The sequence below is a fragment of the Apodemus sylvaticus genome, chromosome 5, assembly GCF_947179515.1.
Source record: "Apodemus sylvaticus chromosome 5, mApoSyl1.1, whole genome shotgun sequence".
Taxonomy (NCBI): domain Eukaryota; kingdom Metazoa; phylum Chordata; class Mammalia; order Rodentia; family Muridae; genus Apodemus; species Apodemus sylvaticus.
Genome location: NC_067476.1, coordinates 9,854,543 through 9,881,838, shown reverse-complemented (window position 1 = coordinate 9,881,838; position 27,296 = coordinate 9,854,543). Strand labels below are relative to the sequence as shown.

Sequence of the window (27,296 nt, the reverse complement as noted above, 5' to 3'; positions counted from 1 at the left end):
CTCAGCACACCAGAGCCGAGTGTTCCTGGTCACACAGATGGGCAGTTTGGTCTCCATTCCTGTGACTGCACTCCCAGTCCTAAGCTGTGGAAGGTGAGGGGCCTGGCAGCAGATGAAGTACGTGGGGAACTGAGGAGGCTAAGGGGAGGGGGCTGCCCCAGCTCCAAATCCAGCCTGAGAAGGGGTTCATGGCTTCGGTCTGGTTTTAATCTAAGGCTGATGGCCAGCTGCCAATTTAGCAAAGGACCTACATTTTAACAAGGGCTGGCACTGCCTGCTAACTGCCTCCAGACCAGGGCACAGAGGCCCAAGGGGGCCCTGGGGGCTTTCCTCTCCCCTGTGAGGCCTGAGGCCGCTCCAGAGTACAGATAGCAGGAGGGTGAGCTGAGGCTGGACCAGACACCAGGGACATCTAATTTCCTGTTGGGTTTTGCTGGTTTTCTCTGTTTGCTTGTTTTGGGTAGGGTCTCTGCTAGTCCAGGATGGCCTCAAACTCGGTTTGCAATTAGGGCTGGAACTGCAAACCTGTGAGCCACTACATCCAGGTTTTTTGGTCTGTCTGTCTGTTAGTTTTTGAGACAGGATCCCACTGTGTAGCCTTGGCTGTCCTGGAACTCACTCTGTAGACCCTGCTGGCCTTGAACTCAGAGATCTACCTGTCTCTGCCTTGTAATTGCTGGCATCAAAGGCGTGCACCACCTATGCCCAACTTCAGTTATTTTGTTAATACCTATTGTACTTGTAAAGGTTCATATGTGTGTGTCATATGTGTGTCATGTGTGTGGATGCCCATGGAGACCAGATGACGGAGTCTGAATCCTTAGAGTCAGAGTTCCAGGATTTTGCGAGCAGACAGATATGGAAGCTGGGACTGAACTTGGGTCCTCTGGGAGCGCTCTACTGCTGAGCTGCTGGTTTTCCAGCCCAGTGTTTTGCTTTGTCTTTTGAGAAGGGTCTCCCTCTAAAGCTCAGAGTGGCCTCTAACTCATGGCAATCCTCCTGCCTCACTCAGGGATTATAGACACAAGCCATACACCTGGTTAAGCTTGGTTTGAGCAAATCCAAAGCCAGCTCTCGGGCCCCTATTCCACAATTCATCTTTTAAAGGACTCGGAGTCCAATGGGGTCTTGGAGGTCATCAGCAAAGCCCCTTATTTGCAGATGGGGAAACTGAGGCATAGCTTGACCAAGGACTTTCCCCAAGAGAGTGGGGGCCCCAAGCTCTGCTTTCCTGGACACTCAGGAACACAAAAACTCTATCATCCCCAATCTCTGCCAGGGATTCCTGGGTGTGTTGCAGAAAGCTGAGTTATAGCCTGGCAATTGGGCCAGGGTCCAGCAGCCACAAGGCAATAAATGTTGCCCCCTTCCAGCGCATCCGAGAAGGAAACAAACTCACCACTGAGTGCCCCGGGCTAAGAAAACCCCCTTCGAAGGCCCTGTATTCCTCCTGCCTTTTGGGAAAAGCAGTGTTCCCTCCTCTTCCTCCTCTGAGTGTCCAAGATCCCCTCCCCCACTTCCTTTCCCCCAGGAAGACCTGTTTGCATCCCACCAAGAACACGATCAAGGACCCCATGGCGATCCTTCCCAGGACCCACTCCCCAAACCCAGGTTCTGGCCCCAGGACCCCCATCCTGGTCCTGCCCAGCTGCGGCTGCCCACCCAGCTCTGTCCTCCCATCCCAGGCTGGTGGGACCTGCTGTGACCCTGACCGTTGGACAGCCCTGCCTTCCCTGAGGCCCAGCTCCAAGGCAGGCTGGAGCTTTCCATGACCCAGTTGTGAGTCCCTGCAAGGCGGAAAATTTGCTTTGCAAGCTTGGCCCAGCCCTGCTAGGCGAGGCTCCAAGGGCCGTCTCCAGCAAGGCTCTGTGCCCCTGCCTCCTCGCAGCGGGGGGCCTGCGGTCAGCGTTGGACTGCTCCCCAGCCCTGGTTTTTGGCTCTCACCTCTTCCAGTATCATTGCACTCTCGATGCCAGATTATGAGCCTTTCCTAAAATGTGGAAGGCCTCACTATTAAACCCAGTTAGCAATATGGGATGGTGAGGATCAGAGAGGTAATGTAACAAACCCAGGCCACACAGCACTGGGATCTTATTCAGTTTTTCTGTCTGTTGAGTGGCTAGTAACCAAAGGATTCAGAGTTCTATCCAGGACGGGGGCACCTGCATGGAGGATGCATCGAGTCTGCACCAAAGAAGCTATTTTCCAACATCTCTGACTTGTTCCTAGTCACAGCCTCCCAAGACTCAGTGACCCCTCGCTCTAGGAAATGCTCCCCTAATCCATTTCCTCATGGGGTCTCCTAGAAATGCTGAGTTTATCATTCGAGGCACAGGAACAGGGCACTCTGCTTCCCAAGAACATCTTGTTCACCCTTTGAGACTGGAACTCATTATGTAGCCCTGGCTGTCCTGGAACTCACTATGAAGACCAAACTGGCCTTGAACTCACAGAGATCTGCCTGCCTCTGCCTCTCAAGTGCTGGGATTAAAGGAGTGCGCCACCACACTGGATTCCCTCTTCCCTTTAGAGGCAGGGTCTCATGTGGCCCAGGAGGGCCTCCATCATGCAGCAGATGCCCTGGAACTGGGCACACCTGTCTCCACCTCCTCTGCGCTGAATTTCAGGCATGCACTGGTTTCTGTGGAGCTGCAGATGCATCAGGGCTTGTGTCAGGCTAGCGCTCTCCCAACTGAGCTCCATCCTAGGCCTGACTCCATCCACTCTAAAGCGGCCTTCCCAGCCATGACCCTGGCCGTCCACAGCAGGGCTAACATTAAATCTTCCAGATTCTTCCAAGGGGCACCCACAGCATTGAGTTCCACCAGTGCTGTCTTCCTTGTCAAAAGAAAACAAACAAGCAAACAACAACAACAAACAAACAAAAAGCCCAAACCTTTGAGCAGAGTGTGGTAGTGCATGTCTTTAGTCACAGTTCTCAGGAGGCAGAGGCAGACAGATCCTTGTGAGTTTGAGGCCAGCCTGGTGTACTGAGTGAGTTCCAGGATAGCCAGGGCTGCACAGACCAGCCAAAAAACCGAAACAAAGAGAAGGAAGAGGAGGAGGAGGAAGAGCAGAAGGAGGAGGAAGAGGAAGAAGAGAAAGAAGAAGAGAAGGAGGAGGGAGAGAAGGAAGAGGAGGAGGAGGAAGAGGAAGAGGAATAAGAAAGAAGGGGGAGGAGGAGGAGGGGCCGGGGAGACAGCTGAGTGGGGAAAATGCTCATTGTCAATTATGAGCATTCACTGCTCTTCCAGAGAGCTAGAAATTGGTTCCTAGCACCCACTGGCAACTCCCAGCTCTCCGGAGCACTTGTTACTCTGCTTGCAGAGAACCTGGGTTCGATCCCCAGCACCTACATGGTGTCTCACGACCATTTTCTAGTTTTCAGGAGATCCACTGTCATCTTCTGGCCATCAAGCATGAACACAGACATATGCGTACACAGGCAAAACAGTCACACTTAAAATCAAAAAACCTAGTACATTTTAATTGGTTAATTATTAATTAAAAAAATTCAAATCTCTGCCTCAAAACAGGCCATATCTCATGGCCTTAGTAGCCACCTGTGGCTAGGTGTCTGCAGGATGGAAAAAGAAGTTTCCATTGTCACAGAAAGCAATAGAGAGAGGGGCCCTAGAGACCAGATTCTCTTTTAAAGAGAAGAAACAGTGGACAATAGGGGCCCCTCTCTATACATCTCTAGACACAGTAAATATTTGTTGTTTGTTTTGTATGCTTCCTGTCCCGAATCCCCTGCCACACAGCTACCACGAATCTTCTTACCGCATATGAGGACCCACCCTCTACCCCTGCTTTTTTTACATCAGGTCAGGACTCAGAGCAGACAGACATACCAGGGACAGGGTGGACGTCTGCTCAGGCTGTGTGCTGCACAACTCCAGGACTGTCGTGTCGATAGGCCCTGTCGCCATGCAGTGGGGACCACAAGTCTAAGTGCAATGACTGCATTTTAGACCTGGCTTTGCCTGCCAGCTCTGCCAGCCCCGTGAATGCCGCAGGCTTCTTACTAGAGACAAGGACCACGGTCTCTAAGGCATACTCCCATGCCTGGCACTGAGGACTGCACGGGTCTTGTTTTTGTTTTTGTTTTTTGTTTTTTGTTTTTCTGAGACAGGGTTTCTCTGTATAGCCCTGGCTGTCCTGGAACTCACTCTGTAAAGCAGGTTGGCCTCGAACTCAGAAATCCACCCGCCTCTGCCTCCCAAGTGCTGGGATTACTGGCGTGCGCCACCACTGCCCGGCTAGTGCATAGGTCTTATTCTGTCAATTTTTATCTTAACATCTCGTGGAGTTGGTTCAAGATGACAAGGGGGACATCAAGCTTCTCAAAGCGAGCAGCATGAAGCTAGGCTGACCCAGTACCTGATACTCAGTCCCCACCCCACACCTGCCGGGTGTCCTAGCCTCTTCACTGTCCCTGCAGTCAGTGGCATCATTTCGCAGTGGAGATGCCACATTTGCTTATCCAGTCCACCCCCTCTCCATGGACACTTAGGTCGCTTCCAGATTTTTCTCTTGTGTAAAATGAAAAGGATTCCATCCCTTCTTCCTTCCTCTGGCTTGTCAAGACCAGCTGATTGACTGAAGGTCTTCCAGCCATACCCCTACCTCCAGCATTTTCTTCTGACCAGCTGTTCAGAATGAGCTAAGTCTGAGGAGGATTCACCGAGCTCATGGAGAAAAATGCGGGATACTTAGGCTAAGCTGTGGGGTTCAAGTCTCAGACTTACTCAGTGCTGGGAGACCAGGAGTGAGTGTTCTGAGCTTCAGCCTAGCAAAGGGGACAGCAGGAATCCCTCCATCCACCCCCAAAACAAGGGGATGAATATTAAACTCTCTGTTCTTCAAAGTGTCTGGGACAAGCCAGGCGGTGGTGGCGCACGCCTGTAATCCCAGCACTCTGGGAGGGAGAGGCAGGCAGATTTCTGCCAGTGTTGTGACCCACTTGAATGCCACCGTTGCTCCAAGTTAAACAGCCACCATCTTACAGGGGACTAGGCTAGGCTGCTTGGCTGTTGACAGTGCCTCACAGGAGGAATAAGGCCACTAGTCCCTTGCCTGAGTGGTCCAGCCTCTCATCCCAGCCATTTGTATGCAATTTCGCAGTAATAGCACATGCCCCTGGGGCAGGGGGGCCAAAAGGTCAGCGAGGACAAGGTTGAAGGAGGTTGTGTGTGTGTGTGTGTGTCCTCCATCTAGGAAGCTATGGGAAGCCATCGTCCTTGCTGGGTGAAGACTTTCCGGTGTGGCTGCTTTGGGGTCCCCCACACTCCCATAAGAAATCTCTCACGCATGCTCTGTAAGTTAGCCTAACACACTCTTTGTCTCCCCACGGTAAACTTTGGTTTGACAATCTCATGAGGAAGGGGAGGGTGTTGCTGACATCTTCCCAAGGAAGACATTCCGGAAGCTCCCACATGCGCCATGTCTGTGCAAACTTTAGGCAAGTTGCTTTAACTGCCCTCTCTAAATGGCTGCTTTCTAACTGGGAATTTGCCAGGAACACAGAGGTCTCATTCCTAGGCAACTCTTAGCATCTCAGAGTTCAGCCCTCTCCTTCCTGATACTTCATGGCCAAAGGAGCAGAAACTCAGGAACACACTCTCTCTCTCTCTCTCTCTCTCTCTCTCTCTCTCTCTCTCTCTCGTGCATAATCACATACACACATGCACACACATGCATGCATACATGTGATGCTTACATACATATACACACCACATGAACACACAAACACATACACACACTGACACAATGCATATATGCCCATACTCACACACATACATGCACAAACACACATGTGCACACAGACACACATGCACAAACACACAGACACATGCACATGCTCATACACAGAGTGAGTCAACCAGCTTCACTGATTTTCTGAAGTTTGATGCTAAGCACCCAGTCCCCAGAGCCTCCAGACACAGATTGGACTCCATCTCTAAACCATCATTCCCTCTATGCCCCCACCCCACCCCACTTTGGACCTCAGTTTCTCTGGGAAGTGGGTTCATGAGTCCTCTCCTCTAAGATTTTGGAAGAGGTATAGGGGTTGCTGGAGTTCTTGGAGTTTGGACTGTCCCCGACCCTGCAAACGCCTGGGGTGTCCCCACCCAACAGCATCAAGAGGCAGTTGGCTTGTTGTGTGGAGGTGGACACCCTCCTTCCCCTCTTACATCAGAACCAGGGAGCTGGGAGTCTCCTCGGGACTGGACCACTCTTTCCCAGCCACTCAATAGAAAGGATGCAAACCACGCACACGTTCCTTCCCTAAGAACAAGTCAAGCACCTCTTCTGCAGCCAAACTGGGCGATGGGTTTTACCCACATTGTTTTCTTCTCTCCTCTACCAACCTAGGACATAGTACTCCAGCAAGTCACACCTGGGAGCCCTGGGAGCCCAGAGACCACCACCCCAAAGCTGAAATGGGGACATCAGAGTCAGGTTGGGGCTGCAGGTGTGTCGCTGGCCAGGCCTCATTGAGACCCCTTCTTCTGGTCTGGTGGATGGCAGACAAGCCCATGGCAGAATCGGGGTTTCAAAGCCGCACCCCCTTCTCTCCTCCCCTTCCCAACTGGCCGGCCCTAAGATGACTCAGCTTTGAAACAGCTTATGCAGGATTTAAGCAAACAAACTCTGGGGGCGGGAGGGTCGCCAGCACGCGAGGAGCAGGAACGGTCGGGGGCTGGCTTTTGGGTCGCCCCTTCCCTCATCCGGTCCCGGGTCCAGTACTCGCCACTCGGGCCTGGGGTCGCAGGACCCCGGGGACCGCGCCCGCAGCCGCCTGCCATGTGCGCGCCAGGCCGAGCGTGCGAGCCGCCAGGGCGGCCAGGGCGGCGCCGCCACATCTGGTTCCAGGCGCGGCTCTGGCGCCGGCCTCGCCGCAGCCCCGCGGCCCAGACACCGTTAACAGCCTGGCGCGCCCCGCCCTGTCGCATCCCGGGTACTACCGTCACCATCCCCATCCCCCACTACGGCCCAGGAAGGGAAACTGAGGCTGAGAGGACATGTGCAGAAAAGGCACAGCAGAGAAGGCACTGGGTTAGACCATGCCATCCTCGGCTGTAAGACACCCAGTCACCTCAAAGATGTGAGATTTCCTGGGACGTTCTAGGATCTTGGGTGACCAATGCCATCCATTCCCCCAGCCGGGCCCCAGAGCATAACCAGGTTCACTGGTGCTCCTGAGAGCTGCCCTGCCCTACAAAGGCCTTTCTGGCCATCAAAGGAAGAGCCTAGCTGGTTTGTGGAGGAGACTGATCTTTAGGGGCAGTCCGTCACGTTGTCACACATCAGTATCTGGTGATAGATTGCAGTGAGCTACGACAGGGTACTGAGCCGCAGTCCTGGCTCCCCTGGCTCCTGCAATCTTTCAGAGGGCCTTTATAAGAGGTGGGGCCACATCAAGGCCGGCACTCACCCTTTTCTGAGCTGTATGTCTACTGGCAGAACAGAAGAACCCGGTCCCACTCATTCACCCCAAATCCACTTGGGGTGCTTGCTCACCCCGGAATGAGAAAGTCTGGATTGTAGAACAAAACCGGGTTGCAGACTTCTGAGCAGGGAAGATGTTCATTAGTAACAGTTTACCCCCCACCTCATCCCCCCCACCCCACCCCCACCCTGAGACCAGAATGAACAGAAACATTTTTACTTTTAGATCACCTGCAGGTGATGAGGGTAGGAGCCCTGTTCCCCTTGACCGCCGCTCTAAGATGTGGGGCTGGGAGGGTGTGTGTGTGTGTGTGTGTGTGACAGGCTGGGGCAGCTGGCCATCAGGGACTTTACAGCCAGGACCATTCATCATCTTATCTGTCACCTCCTCATCCTGCCTCTCCAGAGAAGCCACTTCATGTGGTTTCTGAGGACCGAACTCAAGTGGCCAAGCCTGTTGCAGCGAACACCCTAACCCTCAGTACTGTAGAGGGCCTGTGGCAGATTCTGACCACTAAACGGAACCCTGTCACCCTGGCTAACTTCCACGCCATGCCTCTCAGACGGGAAGCGCTCAAGGGTGTGCAGTCCAGGGCATCCTTTCTGGACTGAAGGGCTGAGAATGCCCTGGAGATTTACAGAGTGTCCTGGGGTCCTCACGGGGTCTGGACCGAGCTAAGCTGGGCCTGACCTGCCTGGAGAGTGTGGGGCTTCATCCTGGGCTGCGGGGTCACCCCAAAGCTTAGACCCCTCTGAGCTAGCCTGGACCACTCCCATCACCCTCCATCCCCCTGATCCCCATATAGAAGGTGAGACATTTGTTGGAACAGCCTTAATTCAATTGCCAGAATCCATGATAGAAAGCCAGCATCAACTCACGAAAATCAGTCCTCTTTTGAATTCTTTTGTTTTGTTTTGTTTTGTTTTGTTTTTTGGTTTTTCGAGACAGAGTTTCTCTGTATAGCCCTGGCTGTCCTGGAACTCACTCTGTAGTCCAGGCTGGCCTCGAACTCAGAAATCCGCCTGCCTCTGCCTCCCAAGTGCTGGGATTACAGGCGTGCCGCCACCACGCCCGGCCCTCTTTTGAATTCTATACATATACAAATGCCCACTGTCTGTCTGTCTGTCTGTCCCTCTATCACACATGCATACGCACAATAATAGCAATAATTTTTAAATAAAATTTAAGAAATGCTTTTTTTCTTTTTTTACTTTTCTTTTCTTTCTTTCTTTCTTTCTTTCTTTCTTTCTTTCTTTCTTTCTTTCTTTCTTTCTTTCTTTCTTTCTTTCTTTTTTTTTTTTACAACATTGAATGGTAATCAGGGCCGGAAGACGATTCCCCAGGTAAGACTGTTTGCTGCACAAGTGTGACTACATCAGTTCAATCCTTAGAATTCACATTAAAAACAAAACTCCACAAGCACTAGTGTGTGTTGGTAGCCCAGATGGAGGGCAGAGTCATCGTGACCCTCAAGGACCAGACAGCCTGGGCGCTGTGCGGGCAAGCCAAGCCCTCCCCAGTGGAAGGAGGGACTGGACCCCTGACAGTTGTCCTCTGACCTCCACGTGCACCGAGGCATGTGTGTGTCCACATTCACATACACAGTAAACATTTTTTGCAGTGTTTTCCAAAACAGGGTTTCACTATGCAGCCCTGGATGTGCTGAAACTCACTCTGTAGACCAGGCTAGCCCAAAACGCAGACAGAGATCTACCTGCTTCTGTCCCCTAGCCCCAGTGCTGGGACGTCTTAAGGTCAACATGAACAATTTTTAAATAATTTGATTGGGAAACGGACATGGGCAAGGCCTGCAGACACCTGAGGAAAGACGCTGTAAGATGCAAATGGGCAGGGAGGACTTGAGGAGGCTTAAAGGCACCTGGAACCACGAGGCTGGGGTTTGACCAAACGCAGAACTGACATCACCAAGTGCAGGCAAGCAGGGGACAACGGCAGCTGAGTCCCTGCTGCTGGAGGTAAAATGATGATTCCACTTTAGAAAAGGGCCTGGCAAGTGTGCCCTTGTTCTTCCTTCCTCCCTTCTTCCTCTCCACCTCTTTGTTTTTTGGAGGGGGGGTCTCAAGTAGCTCAGGCTAGCCTCAAACTCCCCCATGTAGCTGAAGATGACCTTGGATTTCTAATCCTCATGCTTTCGCTGCTTGTGTGCTGAGGTTACAGGTGAGCCCCACCTCACCCAGCTCATGGTTGCTAGGGGTGGGCCCAGGACCCCCTTCCTGCTACCAAGGAGCTACTACATCCAAGCCTTTGACTCTCCTCCTCTTCTCTCCCCTCTCCTTCCCTTCCCTTTCCTTCCCCCCACCCCCTCTCTTGGAGACAGGGCTTTACCCAGTAGCCCTGATGCTCAATGCAGACAGGCTAGCCCCCAACTCCCAAGAATCCTCCTACCTCAGACTTCCAAGTGCTGAAATTAAAGGCTGCATTTCCATGTTTGCCCCTTCCCCCTACCCCTTCTTTTCTTTCAGACTACAAGACAATTTTTTTCAGGCAGACTGCAAGGGAATGGAGTGTGGACGGGGTGGGGCGGCAGCAGAACTCCCAGCCTACAAGTTTCTATCTAAACTCTACACTGCCAAATTCAGCCATCACCCAGGCGGGCAAGATCGACTCCAAGTTAAAAGTGTCTGTGTGCACCAACACCCACTTGGGGCCACTGAGATGTCCTTCAATGAGTCTTTGGACAACCCATGATGCAGGCTGTCACTTACACTGGAAAGGAGGTGCTGTTTCTTCCTGAGAAACCAGGTGTTGTGGGGGTGCACCCACAATTCCTGCACTAAGGTAAAGAAAGGATCAGAGGCCATCCTGGGCTAAACAGTGCATTCTAGGCTAGCTTGGGCTAGCCTCAAAACACAAAGTCAGTTGTGGGGTGGTGTGATAGCTCAGTAGGTTAGCAGCCCCAAAGACTTGAATTTAATCTTCAGAACCCACAGAAAGTTTGGAAGGGACAATGACAACTCCACAGACTTGTGCTCTGGCCTCCATACTCTTGCTGGGGGCACACACACACACACACACACTAATATTTTAAAAATTCAAAAGCCAGTCATGGTGCTGAATGCTTGTAATCAGAACATGTAGGAGCTGGAGGCAGGGGCATCACGACAAGTTTGAGGTCAGCCAGGGTTACACAGCAAAACCTGTCTCAAAAAGAAGATGGCGTAGGGCTGGAGAGATGACTCACTAAGAGCCCTCGCTGCTCTCGCAGAGGACCTGAGTTCAGCTCCCGTCAGTCATTCAGACCACTGACTCCCAAGGCCTGTAATTCTTCATGCAGTCCAACAGCCCTGACCACCAAGAGCTCATGCGCACATGTGCAAGGCAAACAGACACACGTGCACATATAAAATACATCTTTTGAAGAGGAGGAGGATGGCAATGATGAGGGGGAGCCTTACATGCATGCCAGGAAGAGAAGGAAGCCATCTCTCCCCCATCCAAGTTTCCCAGTGAAACAATGCAAAACTGCATTATTACAGGTCGGAGGTTCCCAGGAAAGAGAAGGGAGTGGGGGGAGCCTAAGCACAGAGGATTTTCAGGGCAGTGACATCACAATGGCCACCCATCATACACTGTCCAACCCACCAAAGCCCTACACCAGGGTGACCCCACCCTGACTGTGGACACCTGGTGGTGGTGTGCCCTGTGAAGATCAGCTGATTGCCTGACAGTGCACTGAGGTGTGGGGGGGGGGGGGCGGGGAGCTGTAGGAGAGAATAGGAGGACGGGGTATGGGAAATCTACTTTAGAAAAACAGCAGGGGAAAAGACAGTTCCTTTTTCAAATAAAATTCCACCCTCAAAACTTTCAACCCAAAATTTATCCTGTCTACAAGAAATAATGCATAGGGGTTGGAGAGATGGCTCAGTGGTTAAGAGTACTGACAGCTCTTCCAGAGGTCTTGAGTTCAATTCCCAGCAATCACATGGTGGCTCACACCCATCTATAATGGATTCTGGTATGTTTGAAGACAGCTACAGTGTACTCATATACGTTAAATAGAATCTTAAAAAACAAACAAAAACAAGAAATGCAGGCACAGGGGATAGAGCAGAGATTGAGGGAATGGTCAACTAATAACCAGCCCAACTCATCCCATAGGCAGGGACTAATCCCTAACACTATGAATGATGCTCTGTCATGGTTACAGACAGGGGCGTGTTGTCCTCTGAGAGGCTCCACCCAGCAGTTGACCTACAAGGATGCAGAGACCCACAGCTGTGGATGGAGCGTGGGGACTCTTATGGAAGAATAGGAGGAAGGAGTACAGGCCCCCAAGGGGACAGGAACGCCACAGGAAGACCAACTAATCTGGACCCTTGGGGCTCTCAGAATCTGAATCACCAACCAAAGAACACACACGGGCTGGACCTAGGCCTCCCTGCACAGATGGAGCAGATGTGCAGCTTGGCCTTCATGTGGGTCCTGAACAACTGCAGTGGGGGCTGTCCCAAAAGCTGGTGCCCGTACGGGGATGTTCTTCCAGCTGGGCGGCCTCGTCTGGCCTCCGTGGGAGAGGAACCGCCTAGCCTCACAGAGATTTGAAGTGGGGGGGGGACCCAGGGGTTCTCCACCTGCCTGGAGGAGAAGAGGAGGGGGAGGGGAAGGATTGTGGGAGTTGGTGACCGGGAGGGGGTGGCGAGCAGGATGCAGGGTGAATAAGTGAAAAAGAAAATTAAGTTAAAAACAAAAGAAAATTCAAGTCTCTCCCCTGGCTCCCAGAAGCAGGGACACTAAGCTAGAAGGATTGCTAACTGCTGGAGTCTCAGTTCCCCGACCGCAGCAGATCCCAAGTTGATGTCATGAAGGTGAACTTGAGCCAAAGCCTAGGGAAGCCTCCACTGTGTCAAGTTCCTGCCATTTAATGCCCTGCACAGGGCTGTCAGTGCCCTTTGCCCACCTAGGAGAGCAGGCTGTGGGGGTCAGACTATGTGCAACCCTGGTAAATCTCAGCCCCTTCCAGCAAAACCCTTCGTGTGTGTGTGTGTGTGTGTGTGTGTGTGTGTGTGTGTGTGTGTACATGTCAGGTGGCTGTCCCCAATCAAACCCAAGACAAGTGGAGCTTATTAGCATAATTTGCCCTCTAAGGGGCCTGGCCCCTAAACTGAACCCCCCTAATAATTCCAGCTCCACTCTCTGTAAGAAATCCCAGGCTCCCTTCTTCAACAATCCATGTTGGAATCTTCCCAGAGAGGAGGGGACAGGAACCAAGCAGAGCAGAGACTGCCGGTGCCACTCCGGTTCAGAGACTCTGGATGAGGAGGGACTCTGCCCAGCAGACTCTGGCATGACAGTTCCAACAGAGTGCCCGGCTGCCACAGGCCCCTAAGGTTGACCTAACACAGCCCCAAAGCGAGCCACGAGCCTTCTAATGCTAGCTGGGTATCTTCCTCCTCCTCTCCTTGATTCTGAGCCCTGTTTGGATAGCAAGCTTGCAGCCAGAGAGTCGGGGACCTGAGCAGGCTAGCTTAGGCTAAACCAGAACAAGTAACTAGGAAATGTGGTAGGGTGTTAGGCACAGCTGCATCCACACATCTGTCACGGGCCTTTCTGTCTCTGACTTTGCCTTTTCCTACAGAGATGGGCCACACCTGAACTTCTGATTCTCCTGTCTCCACCTCCCCAGTGCTGGTTTTACAGTTGTGTGCCATCACATTGGCTTAGGCAGTGCTGGGGTGGAGCCCAGGGGCCTTGGTGTGCTGGCAAAGCAACAGGCAACCGATTCACAAACTCAGCCCTTGAGACAGATTAGCGGTAGATGACATTGCCTGAGGTCCAACATACTTAGACCCTGGCAAAGCGAGGGCAGTGTTCCTCCTCCACCCCTGGGACACCTTCTGCATCTCGAGTCTATGGGGAACCATGCTGGATGGACCCACTTTGGAAACGCTTTCTCTGGGGCTCTCAGCCCTGTCCTTGCCATAGTTGGTGAGTCCCTCAGGTACATGCAGGAGCTATGGCTCTTCACAGCCCGTCCTGAGCTCCAGTAGCCTCAGCCTTGTGCCATCCGCTAAAGGGGATGCTAGCTGAGTCTCCGCTCTGCCTGGGCGTGGCTATGAAGCCTTGAAGAAGCCAATTGGAGGATGCCTGTCTGCACTCAGGGGGCGCTGCAGAAGCAAGGCTGAAACAGAGCCTCCCAAAAGGAAAAAGGGAGGCCCGCACAGTGTGTTGTAGGTAGCAGGGGCCCCTAAGACAGAGACTATTAACTATGGCCACAAAGCAGGGTGCCAATGAGACGCCCTGCTGACCCAGATTTCACTCAGAGAAGACTGAGTGGCTCTGCAGGCAGTCACAGGGACTGTTGGGGGCTGGGGAGGAAGCTAATGGCCTGAGAGCGGCACCTGCAGCAGGAGCCCCGCCCCCAGGGTGGAGTCCCGCCCTCAAGCTGTCCCTGCCCCAGCTCTCTGCCCAGGCTTTCAGTCATCTGCTGTGCTAAAGGCTGTGGGTAGGGCTGGGAACTCTTTAACTGTCCCCTGGAAGAAGCAAAGCTCTCCTGGGAGGGTGGAGTCGCAGCTGGACTTCCCACTCCATCTTGACACCCAATCTGTCAACAAAAGACCAGCTACCCAGACCCTACTCTTCCAGTCCCACCTGCCCCAGGGTGGGCTGGGGACAGAGGGACAGGATTTTTTTTTTTTTTTTGCCTTAATATGGAGTTAGTTTGGGTTGGGGTACTCCCTCATCCCTAGGCTGAGGAGATAAGGGTTCTTTGGGACTAGCAGCTACCAGGGTCACATCTGCATGCTCAAATAGTTCTTTCCAGTGTAGGAACTGTCTGTATTAGTAATGGAAGTAGTAGTAGTAGTAATAGTAGTAATAGTAGCAGTAATAATAATAATAATTAATAATAATAGGGGTCTGGAGGCTCATCAGTTAAGATCACTGACTGCTTTTCCGAAGGTCCTGAGTTCAAATCCCAACAACCACATGGTGGCTCACAACCATCTGTAATGAGATCTGATGCCCTCTTCTGGAGTGTCTGAAGACAGCTACAGTGTACTTGCATATGATAAATAAATAAATATTTTAATAATAATAATCATAATAAAAATGGCAGGTATGGTAGCTTCCTGTCTCACAGCCTTCATCTCTGGGATAGCTGTTGCCAGTGCCTCACTTACCCAGTGAAGCCACTGAGTTCCAGAGAGGGAAGCGAGCCTCTTGCCCCAGGGAGCTGAGTAACACCAGCCTGGTTCTGTGGCCTCCCGGGACCTACTTTTCTGGGGGTTTAGACACATAAACAACAAGTCCTCAGGAAGATGTGTTTTCCTGACTCCACATCACATCCATCTTTAGAAACTGGGACCATGGGAACACTTCAGGTTCCCAGGGTGGTCACCAAACCTGAGAGCTATCATGAGCTCTCAGAGTTCAAGAAGCCTTGTGGGGAGACTGAGATGACCCCAGTGTGCCAAAGGGAACCCTTTCCATCTCCATCTCTTGGGAACAGGGCTGGCCTGGCATGCCTCCTTCCCTGGCAGAGTTCCCACCTTGCCCATCCATCCTGCTCTCAGGGCCCGACTTAGGCGTCCATCAGGTTCTGATTTGGTGGTTGCAGGAAAGAAGGCAGATGAGGGAGCCAAGGGCACGGGGCAGAGGAGGCCCACCCAGCCCTTACCCTTCCTTCTCTGACGCTCCCTCTAGATGTATTTTTCCTCCTGTCGTCTGCTCTTCAAACTCTGGAGCTACTATGTCACTGGAGATGGGAGCCCACCCTGGCCACCATTGAGGCCTTTGGGCCCTGGGCAGTGAGAGTTTTGATCAATGCCACATCCACCCAAATTTGCCAGGAGGCAAGGCCTGGCCAAGTAGGGGTGTGCATGTTCTAAGTGTGACGAGAGCCCTCGTGCAGCTCCGGGAACACACATGATCCAAAGCCATCTTATCCACAGATCTGGAAATAGCAATTAATCTCTAATTGGAATTTTTAACCTCAAACGCCACATTATAAAAATAGTTGTGCTGTATTTTAGAGGCGGGATTTGTCATGAAATTAGCTATGGTTACACAGATGCCACAGAGAAGAAAGCAACGTGCCTCTGTCTGCATGGGAGAAAGCAGCAGGGCCAGGCAGACAAGCAAGGGGACACAGTAGTGCTGTCCCTTCTGAGGGGCCCCGGGCCACAGTGAAAGCTGGGCAGGGATCTGAGGACTGTGGCCAGTGGGTTGGGAAGCACTGGGCTGGGAGGGTAGGTACCTGCAAAGCCACCAGGCAGATCGTGGGGCCTGGGAACTTTTCCTTACTCAACCCCACCCCCACCAGACTACACCGTGTCTGCCCCTCCTCAGAGTGTCAGAGAGAGAACCAACTGTAAGTCAGGTGTGTTTCTGTACACCTGGTGCCAGGCAACTCACCAGGCTGCTCCCATAGCACAGATCTCCAGAGCTCCTCTGAATGCCCCTAATGTGGGGACAGCCATGCTCCGATCTTAGAGCAGAGGCCAGGACTGGGCGGGTCTGGTGAGCCGCTCCTCTGGAGACTGAGAAAGCCAGAAGGCTCAGGGCAACTGAGACACAGCAGCTGTTATCACATTCGACTTTTGGGAATTGTGAGAACCCCACCTCCAGGGATGGGGAGCTGTTGGTCCCACACTCCAGATACCCACAAGTGTGGGGAATTATGCCCTGTGCACATGAGTGGGAAATCTTTTCTCTCTCTTCTTTCTCTCAGTGCTGAAGGTAGAACGCAGGGCCTCGGCCTCCATTGTGGTAGGAACGGCTCTACCACTGAGCTACATCCCCAACCCCATTTCAACATTTTTCTTTTGACACAGGCTCTCATAAAATGGCCCACACAGACCTTGAACTCAGAATCTTCTTGCCTCGGCCTCCTGCGTGCTTTCACTACAGGCCTGTGCCACCAGGCATGGCTCTAACCATGGCTAATCCAATCTCTTGCTGTTGTTGTTGTTCCTGAGACAGGGCGTCTCTGCAATTTCCCTGGCTGTCCTGAAACTAGCTCAGTAGACCAGGCTGGCTTCGAACTCAGAGACTTGCCTGCCTCTGCCTCTCGAGTGCTGGGAGTAGAGGTGTGCACCACCACTGCCCAGCAATAATGGCCAATCTTGAAGGAAGAAACACTCTTGGGTCATCTCTCCTGCTTCTCCTTCCTGCCTCCAGGACAGACAGGCTTCCAGAAGCCTCTGCATCTCTCTCTGTTTCCCAGAACCCAGAACCCCAACTCCTAGCTACCTCACCTCAACTTTAGGTCCCCCCTGACATTCTGCCTCCCCCAGGACACCTTCCTCAGTTGTCCCTCTGGTAGGAACCAGACAGCCCTTCACCCCAAGGCCCAGCCTGGGCTTGGCAAGTGTGAGACAAGGCAAGGAACAAGGAAAGGGTTAACGGGGACCCCACCCTCACTTTTAATGCACTGAAACAGAAACTAGAGCCCTCAAGATCTCCCAACCCCCGCAAGACCCAAATCTGCAGTCCCAGCAACAGTTTTACTTGAAGAATGAACCTGCTTTTAGCTGCCATTAGATCTGGATCTTTTTCTTTCTCCTTCCTGATGAAACCAGAGTAGCAGTTGTTCCTTCTTGTCTCCGGTCATGTCCCTCCTAGAGTCCTGACACTCTCCTCCCTCGGCCTTGGTACCCAGAGAACCAGCTCAGCAGGAGAGGCTGGCCTCCCAATTGAAACAGGATGTCTTTAAGAAACCCAGCTTCTCTCCTCCAGCATAGCACAACCCCAGCCTCGGACAGGCCCAGCCGGGTGTGTCTGTGTGTGTGTGTGTGTGTGTGTGTGTGTGTGTGCTAGTGAGTCTCTCACAGCAGATTCTTGGTGGGAAGGGGGGCAGGCAGAAAGAAATCCAACCTTAGCAGCAAACAGAAAGAGAACAGCAGCAGTGATGGCCACGGCGGTGGCGGCGGCAGCTGCCACGCACAGTGACAGTGACGGTGGCTGTAGCAGTCCCTGCACATTCCCTGGGCAACCGTGGAGAAGTCACTCTGGCTTTCTGAGCTGGGACACAGGGGAGCCTGTCCCACCTCACCATGGACTGCCAGGACAAACCAGCCCCAGGCAGAGTGCAGGGGGCTAAGGAGAGGCATGGGGGCTCTGTTGCCCTTCTGCTGGCTTCCAAGGGCCCCAGGACAGTGTCTGGCCTGGTCACTGGTATATCCCAGCAAGGTACCTGTGTGCAGAATGAATAGTGGAGTGCCATCTAACTCTTTTAAATAAGTAAGCAGAGCTGATGCTGGCAAGGAAGAAGTGACAGTCTCCTTATCATTGTCTCTTGGGGATGGCAGGGCGTCCTTTGTGTGACCTGGTCATGAAGGGAAGAAAGGCAAGATGCCCGCAGGAAGTCAGTGATAGGATATCCTGGTGCAGGAAACAGGCCTGTCTTCTCCACACTTGAGTTGTGGGGCTCAGATTTAGGCTTCTTGTGCCCCCACTAACCTTCTGACCCCTAGCAATGGGCCTCGCTAGCTACTGGAGACCAGGATTGGTAGTGAAGGGGGCTTTTACAGGGCACCTGGCTTCTATAAGGGCAGGAGAGCCACCCTCCCTCCGGCTCTGAAGACTAAACTCACCCCCTGTGTGTGTGTGTGTGTGTGTATTCCTTCTGAGCATTATCACACCGCTGGCCCAGGGCCTGGCCAGGACTCCAAACTGGGTTTCTAATTGCCAGTGCTTTGACCTATATCAGTCCTAAACGTCAGAGTTATGGTGCCTGCCATCCAGCTACCCTACCTCCTTGCATACAGACCCCCAGATTACAAATCCTTATCAGTGAGAAAGGAGAGTAAATGGTCAAGCCCGAAAGACACAAGGAAAAAGCAGCTCTTGGCCTCACAAGTGTAGGATGAGGCTTGGGGGCTAGCCTGGGGTGGGGACAGCCCTAGCCTGCACCCTGCGCACTGGGTATACACTGGGTGCCCACTGCCTAGCCCAGCCACCCGGAGCCCATCTTGAGAGCATTAGGGCTGCTGTGAACAGATGTTTTCTGTTACTCATTATTTGTTAGTCTAATGAAAGGAGGTGCGCTGGCTTTCAAGACCTCGATGGTCTGTGGGGGTTTTATGTGGGAAGCCGTCGCAGAGCTCTGGCGGCGGGAAGGCTGCGAGGCCCCTGCCAGGCGCGCCCGCCCCGCGGCTCTGCTTTGATTCCGAGGTTTGCAGCCATCCGCGCGGTAATTCCAGCCCTGGTTAAATGTCATTTTTAATAACGCCATCCCTGGCATGTAAACGGCTTCACCCAAGGCAAGAAGGGAGGCTGTCATGGGGGAGGGGGCGGTGGTGGGGAGGACAGCGAGACAGGAAGGAGGTGGGACTGATGGAAAGAAATGACGACCGTTGGGGTCTGCGGATACTCATTCCCAGGGGATCGCCCTGGAAGGGAGGCACAGGAAGTGTGATGGAAAAGGAAGGGTGGCAGAGAAGAGAGACTCGGGATGATAGGAACCCGGGTGATAGAGAAGCCAGCTCCACCATGAGGTTTCTAGCCCCAGCGGAACCCTGGCCGCCACACCTGGGGGCGGAGCCAGGGCACTGAGGGTGGAGCCAGGGCACTGAGGGCGGAGCCAGGGCACTGAGGGCGGAGCCAGGGCACTGAGGGTGGAGCCAGGGCACTGAGGGCGGAGCCAGGGCACTGAGGGTGAGGATCCAGCCAGGACTCCGCTCCATCAGAAGCTTCAGCCCAGCCTCTCAGGACCCCCTGGGCTGGTCCAGGGCAGGTGCTTGGGCGGTACCAACCACAGTGGGTGGAGGAAAGCATCTAGACCTTGGGGCCCTGTTGCTGGAGCAGTCACCCTTCCAGATCCTTCCACTCCACGTTTCCATGGCACCCTACACAGCTGCGCTGTCACGAAGAGGGCTGTTTCTCAGTCAGTAAAAGGAAGCGCGGTGGAGGCAATTGGCTCTGGAAGATCATTAGCAGGGTATAAAGCCCTCTTGGGGGCTGACTGAGGTTGTCACTCGGTTGGTGAGTGCTTTGCCTAGCACACCCAGAGCCCCAGGCTCACTGTGCAGCCTTGTACAGTCTGTAATCCCAGCGCTTGGGCTGTGGAGGCAGGAGGATGAATATGAGGTCAAATCATTCCTGGTTATATAATGAGTTCTAGTTCACCCTGGGCTACACAAGACCCCAGCTCTAAAAACTAAATCAGATGAAACAAACTTGCAGATAGGAGACTTTTATATCTAGGTACCCAGACCTGGGATCAGGAACTCGGATTGCCCAGAGTCTGGGAATACATTTCTATCAGCATCACAGAGGAGGCCTGGAATCTCATTCGTTATGCCCAGAGACAGGTGGCCCAGCCATTTGACTCCACCCACAGGGTGCAGAGACTGGCCTCAGAGGCTGGAAGGCTTCAGGTGGAAGGCGGGTTAGTTCAGGTGGGAACTCAGATGTTCTGACCCCTGTATAGAAACACCTTCTGCAACATCTGCTTGGGCAGCAGTGTCACAGAGATGGGATGCTCGCACCGGCCACATCTGGAACTACCAAGGCGCTTATTCTGCACAGAGTCCTCTGTGGAAGCTTCCAGGCCACCCAGCCCCTGAGACTGACCTCCTCAGTCACTTTATACCGGGCTGATCTCTGAAGACAGCCTCCTAGATTTCAGCTCAGGCCCAGCCACTGCTCGGTCTTTTAACATACCCCCCCTTTCCTAGACCTTCCCACAGCCTTACCGACAAAGACCAACAATGTCCTGGCCACCCATCCCACACACAGGCAAGCAAAATTCATCTTAAAGCCCCAAGCTAATCTCTTCCAGAGCGTGCTTTATTTTTAGGGGCACAATAAAAAATATCATTACCCATAAAGGGCCCCATGCGGATGGTGTCCTGTCATCACAGGCCCTCCACATCCCCCTACCCCGCCCTCCGCCCAGAATCGGTCAGGGAACAAACAGATGTGGAAGGGACCTAAACTTGGGACCAGCAGGATGTAAGTATTCTGGTCTCCAGGACGACTAGAGAAGCCATATTCTTGGCCTCCAGGTTCTGCCTCTGTGCTTGGTAGACCCGTAAGCCTCGGCGGAGGCTGTGGCCTCTTACTTCACAGCAAATAGCTCAGCTCCTGTCAGCCTGACAAGCCCTACCCCTCCCTGATGGCTCAGTGCTTGCTGCCGGATACCCAGGTCACCCAGGTCCGTGGCCCTGACCACCACAAGAGCATATGGAGACACACCCTCCCCCTCAGCTCTCTCTGAACAGGAAGTGTCTCCCCTCCTCACCACCTCCTAAGAGAACTTAACCCTGGCTAATGTAGCCAGGTACATCTGTCAGGTCTGGGGCCTGAGCCAGCCTCACCCAAAGCTATTTAGGCCAACTGGAGCCTCACAGTGTGTGACCATGCACACACATCAGGTGGGGCACGTGTGCCTGAGTCTGTGAATCCAGGACAGCCAGCCCATCATGTGGTCCCCAAACACTAGCAGGTGACAACATTCTCACCCCCAAACTACAAAAGAGAGAATGGAGAGGCAGTTAGTGAAGCTGGGAAACCTTCTCTACTGCAAGAGATCGCTCTTTGGGGAAACAGTGGCAGGCTGACAGACTTTTCTGGGCAAACTACACTCTATCTGCCCTATGCCAACCCCTGCCTGGAGTGGGGGGGGGGGTCAGCAGGGCAGGTCAGCAGGGCCGAGGCTGAAGAACTGGAGTTGTGGGCAGACAGAAGACTGGACAGATAGGAAGCGGGAGCTGAGGGAAGTGCCTCCTGTCACGCTGCCCTTTGTGGCAGAGGATGGGTGTTGAGAAGGGCAGACAGGCAAGCTTCACGCTTCTTCCACAAACTCCCCACAAAGGATGGACATCCTGGCTCTCCTCCATGCCTGTGGCACAAAGTTGGACTCCTGTTCTCCCTGCCCTGACCGCCTCATGGCCCCTGAGTGCAGCCACACCCGTCAGAGGGTGTGAGGTAGCCCTGTCAGGACACTTCCATATTTCCAAGGCTCCCCCAATGACTCAGGACAAGACATACCCGTGTTGGAATCCCACGTGGACTAGGGTGAGCTACCTTGTCACATAGATGGTGTTCTCTGAGCCTCAGTTTTCCTCTCTACACAGTGGGGGGATAGTCAAAGGGTCCATGTCACAGTGACAGGACCTTGGCTGAGGTGCCTCTGGGTTCTGGGTCACTCTCCCTGCATGCCTCACACTGCCTTCAGCCCCATCTTCACATAGTCCTGCCTGCCCCACTCCCAACGGGGAAGCAACCACAATCTGCCTCTTTTCGGATACAGGGTCTCATGTAGCCTAGGCTGACCTTGAACTCAAGATGTAGCTGAGAATGACCTTAAACTCCTCATCCGCTTGTATCCTCTTACTCTGCGAGGATTACAGGCGTGCACCCTACTCAGGACTAAGTGCTGAGGGATCAAGGCTGGATTTTTGTGTGCTAAGCAAGCACTCTCTCCACTAAGCCTCCCCAGCCCCCAGGTATCTCTTCCTTAGGACAAGTCCTCCCCAACACCACACCCCTCCTCAGGACAAGCCAGCAGACATCCATCCATCCATTGGTCCTCCAATCCCCCACCTCTTTACCCCTTTGCTCCCACACCCCACAGCATCCGAGTCTCTCCCAAATCCAGGGATCTCTCTCTCTCTCTCTCTCTCTCTCTCTCTCTCTCTCTCTCTCTCTCTCTCTGTCTGGTTTTTGGGATTTGGTTTTTTCGAGACAGGGTTTCTCTGTGCAGCCCTGGCTGTCCTGGAACTCACTCTGTAGACCAGGCTGGCCTCAAACTCAGAAATCCGCCTGCCTCTGCCTCTGCCTCCCAAGTGCTGGGATTACAGGCATGCGCCACCACCGCCCAGCCAGGGGTCTCCTACTCTTAGCTTCTCTTGTCCTCAATCAAGGCTGTGCTGGAGAGAGAGGTCTGGATTTGGAGTCCCAAAGCCAACCTGACAGGTTGCTCTATCCCTCTGGGTCTTCAAATTATAAGAACCATAAGCCCTCTAAGTATGTCATGAAGCTGTCTAGAAGCTCTATATTGAGCACCTACTATGTGCCACATAACTGTTTAGGACTTGCCCCCTCCTCATAAGGAACAATTCTTGGTCCCATTCCACAGGTGACAGGTCGGCAAAAGACTCAGTGTATGAAAGTACTCACTTGTGAACCTGACAACCTTAGCTTGATGTTCAGATCAGTTTGATGTCCATATTGGTCTCTAGAACCCATGGTGAAAGGGACAATTTAGGCTGAGCTCATCAGGACGTGGAAAAGACAGACTCCCCCTCCTCCCCTGTCTTTGGAGCCCTCGGGACTGTGAAACCACCAACCCATGGAGGTGAGGAGGGGCAACTGACCAAAGGGACCAACGGGAAGCTGCCTGGCCTCCTTCCGTAGACTGCAGTCTAGAGCGAAGCTTGGCATGGTGCCACTGAGCCGCCACAGTCCAGGGACAAATCTGGGTCTAGCTTCCAGACGAGGGGCAGGGCTAAGTGGTTTCTCGACCCTACCCTTGGGTCTCCCGCCTGACTCCACATGACCTAATAATTCCACACAGAGAAACAAACTTCAAAGAATCCAAAGCCTTTGAGCCTGTACCTGCATTCACAGAAGCACTACCCATAACCCATGTCTGCTCATGAGGGAAATAGCAAACAAAATATGATAGATACATCCTTCCAGCGGAATATCATTCAGCCCTGAAAAGGGAAGGAGTTTGGACACTTGATATACAAATGAGTTTAGATGCTTTCTGAACAAAATAAGCCAACTGCAGAAGGATCAATCTGTAGAATCTTTGAAACCCACTGATCCCCAGCATTTCCAGGTGGCCCCATGGTCCTGTTTAGCAAGGGGAAGGGACAGGTCCCACACCTAACCTAGGCTCACCCCAATTACCAACTGCCACTCAGCTCAGAAGGGTCTTAGCTCCCTCGGAACCTTGGATTCCAGGTGTCCCAGTACCCAAAATCTACACAGGGATCCTCTTGAGGTCCACTTAGTCTCCATAGCAACCCAGCATCCTGTGCCTCTGCAAACAGGTACCAGCTCTGAGCAGGCCCAGCCTGTCCTGACTCAGGCCTCTCTCCCTAGCCCCTGGGGCCATGTTTATTTTCTCAGCAGGTCCATGGCCTGGTTTCCGCCCTGCCCACAGGAGGGAATGGTTTAAAGAAACTCGAGGTTATTAATGTGGTTTCTTTTGTTGTATGCCATCGTGAAGGCAGCGAACAAGGGTTTATTTTCCTAACGTGCTTGGCATAGTTCAGCATTTGATTCAGAAGGAACCCGAGACCCTGGTTTGTTCTGAGTCACTAGCAAAGCCACAGCTTAAAAAGCCAGTTCTGGGGGCTGGGGGGTGGGGAGCAGAGCCTTGGAAAGTCATTGGCAGACACGGGCTGGGTCTACGGGTGGCTTTTAAAAACAAAAGATTTAGTTTGCCGCTGCTGGTTGTTCGATTGGTTTGGTTTTTTTAATTAGCAGGATGGAAACAGGAGTGCTTATTTATTTGTCCTTCCCCCACCACCCAATAACCCGCATTTTTCTATTGGGGGAGGGAATAAACTATCTATTGGAGGGGAAAAACTGCAGAAGCCACAGACAGATTGATTTTCAAGGGTGTCTGTACCCTAGAAGTGCTGAGGGCTCAGGATTGGAGAGTTAACAGCATAGCCTGTGGCCCACGCGTGCTGCCCCAGGGTGGGGGCGAGCCTGGTACTCCATTCTGTCTCCCTTCCTCCTTCCCTTCCTCCCTTTCGTCCTCCTTCCTATGTTGGGGACAGCACCAGGGCCTTGCATACCCTGGGTCTCTAAGCTCACCCCCAGCTGGTACCTCTTTCCAGCAGTTTTGCTCTGGGCTCATCAGGACGTGGAAAAGACAGACCCCCCCCTCCCCTGTCTTTGGAGCCCGCGGGACTGTGAAACCACCAACCCATGGAGGTGAGAAGGGGAAACTGACCGAAGGGACCAACGGGAAGCTGCCTGGCCTCCTTCCGTAGACTGCAGTCTAGAGCGAAGCTTGGCACGGTGCCACTGAGCCGCCACAGTCCAGGGGCAAATCTGGGTCTAACTTCCAGGCTAGGGGCAGGGGTGAGTGGTTTCTGGACCCTGCCCTTGGGTCTCCTGCCTGACTCTACGTCTAGCATGCCCTCTGTCCTCAAACACCCTAGTGTGCAAGAAGCTGGACCCCAGGAAAGGCCTGGGCTTTCGGGGACTGTAGCCAGATCCTGGGGCTCCAGGGGGCACCAGTACCCACCCAGCTCCCTAGAGGCTGCCAATGGAGCCGTCCACACGCGCTCGCTCCTCCGCTGACACTTGCAGTCTGGGATTACGGGGGTAGGGGGGAACTTAAATTTGGGGACCAAATTTTTTTTGCCTGTCTGCTCCTTTCCGGGGCCAGTGCCTCTGCTCCCTCACCATCGATCCAGTGACCTCTTCTTCATCTCCCTTGGTCTACCCCTTCCTTTTCTCCCATCACCTTAATATTTTCCCCCTCTGTCCTGCTTCACACCCTTCAGTCATCAAGGTGAAACCAGAGAACTCAAAGTTCTGTGGCCCCTCCCTCCACCTCTGGCCGGAACTGGCCCCCATCCTCTCCTTTTCCACCAAGGATCTAAAAGCTGACTCCCAGGGCTGTCAGCCTAGTCACCATCCATCACCCGACACCTGAGGGAAGAGAGTGGCCAGGCCCCTGCAAATGGTGGGAAGTGGTCACCAGCACAGAAGGCAGGGGCCTCCTTGGGGCTGGCCACCACGCCTGCCTGCCTGGCAGCAGTGGGGGGTTATACAAAACACTCTGTGGATGTCCCAGGAGTCGTGTGCTCACAGCTTTGCTTTGAGACAGTGCCACTGTCATCTCTGGTTCCCCAGGACCCCCTTTTGTCTGAAAGCAGGGACTCCTAGCTTGTGTGAGCATCCCTCTAACCCTGACCCTCCACAGGAAGTGGAGTCCTTAGGGTGGGTGGGAAGGTGTGGGGGGGACACCAACCCCTGTTCTGTCAGCTCTCCGCACTGTTTGGGGATAGACAGTCAGGTGTCTCAGCACAACCAGAGGGGACAGAAGTGTTCCCCACAGACACCCCTCCCAGCTCCTTGGTGACCTTTGGTGACTCCCTCTGCTCCTCACCAAAACTCTCCAAGTTGGGACTTCTCTTTATTCTTCAGCCTTTGCCACATCTCACTTCCCCCAAATCCACCCCTACATCCTTACATCTGTGTTTCCCACCAACTCCCTCTTTTTTGAAAAGCTGAGCTGAGGACTCTATAATTTCTCTCTCTCTCTCTCTCTCTCTCTCTCTCTCTCTCTCTCTCTCTCTCTCTCTCTGTGTGTGTGTGTGTGTGTGTGTGTGTGTGTGTGTGTAGGGGTAGTATTGAGTGAATTGGTTGTTTTTAAAGCCCCTTCCAGATGACCTTTAACCTCTGCGGGGGCGGGGGGGGGGGGGGAGACAGGCCTAGCTAGCTGAGAGCCCCTGACTGACCGGTGTGGTTGTGCGGATATCTCCACCCCCACAAACTATCTGAAGACCTGTCTTAGCTAGAAGGTCCTAAACTAAGTTCAGCCTAGTGGCTCAGCCCCTCCACAGCCTCGGTTTCCCCCAGCAGCGACAGCACCAGCTTCTGAGGGTAGGTGGGTATGGAGTGCAAGGTAGCCAGCTTCCCCAAGTCACACATCCACAAGACTGAAAGTGGATCTGGTTCAAAGCGGGGCTTCTCCGAAGGAGGGCCTTTTGGAACAACAGCAGCTCACCACTGGGCTGTGGTTTGTGCGATTGAGGCTCCCGCTGTGAACAAGCCAGTCCGCCGGTGCCCAAAGCTGTCCGGCAGTCCACGAGTCCTGTAGTCCATGGGTCTGTGTAGCTGGGATCTTGGAGCTGTGTGTGTGTGTGTGTGTGTGTGTGTGTGTGTGTGTCCCAGTATGTGTGTGTGTGTGTGTGTGTGTGTGTGTGTCCCAGTATCTGCCGGTCCCACAGTCTCCCAAGCCAAAGACTCCACCAACTAAAAGTTTCAGAGCCAGTGGATCCCGCAGCCAGTGAACCCCGCAGCCGGAGTTTCTCAAGGACGGGATTCCTCGACCTCGAGCCCCGAGCCCCCGCGGTTCCCACGCCGCACTCACCGTCCTGCGGCGCCGCCTCGCTGCCGCTGCTGCCCCCGGACGGCTCGCGCGCCGCTCCCTCCCGCGCCTCGGGCCCCGGCCCCGGCCCCGCAGCCCTGCGCCCGGCAGCCGCCACCTCCTCCAGGTCCAGGAGGTGGCTCACCGAGAAGTTCTTGCGTGCCTGGGCGCAGTCGCCGGGTGCGGGTGGGGGCCCCGGGCCGGGAGCTGGCGGGTCCAGGGCGAAGGCGGCGGCCGCACTGTCCATGCCCCGGCCGCGCCTCTGCCGGCCGCCGCCGCCTCCCGCTGCTCGCTGCGCTGGCTCTCAAGTCGGTCCGGGACCCGAACTTTCTGCCCTCCCCTACGGGCGGGCGGGCGGGCTGCTCGCTAGCCAGCAGCCCGGGCCACACGCCCCTTGTCGGGGCGGACCTCGCCCCCTGGCTCCCCTCCCCGCAGTCCTGCGCCGTCCGGCGGGAGGCGGGGCCAGGACGGGGTCCTCGGACTCCCAGAAGCGATTTAGGGGAGCCCAAATCCCGAGGGGGGGGTCCTTAAATCCCCTAACCAGAGTCCCTGGAGGTGATGGGTGGGGGATCCGCCTCTGTACGTTGCATATTGGGGGTGGGGCACTCTAAGAAAGTTGACGGATCCTGCTCCTTCCAATCCACTCCTCCTTAGACAGGGTCTCATATATTGCAGATTAGCCTCGAATTTGCTACGGAGCCAAGAACCGGCCTTGAACGCTTCCCAGTTTCTCCGTCATTGTTCCCACCCTGATGGAAAGAATCAGACGGTTTTGAGGACCACCCTGTTCCCGCCATGCTGAAAGAAAGG

General features: G+C 53.8%; 1 protein-coding gene across 1 annotated transcript in view; it reads right to left on the bottom strand.

Moving 5' to 3' along the window:
• The window catches only part of Prrx2 (paired related homeobox 2), a 36,362-nt gene extending 9,481 nt beyond the window's left edge, over positions 1 to 26,881 (bottom strand). Inside the window, exon 1 of the mRNA XM_052182124.1 lies at positions 26,490 to 26,881. Within this exon, the coding sequence (XP_052038084.1) occupies positions 26,490 to 26,733 (244 nt within the window). The 5' untranslated portion in view covers positions 26,734 to 26,881. The remainder of the gene's footprint in view (positions 1 to 26,489) is intronic.
• Positions 26,882 to 27,296: the final 415 nt, after the last annotated feature.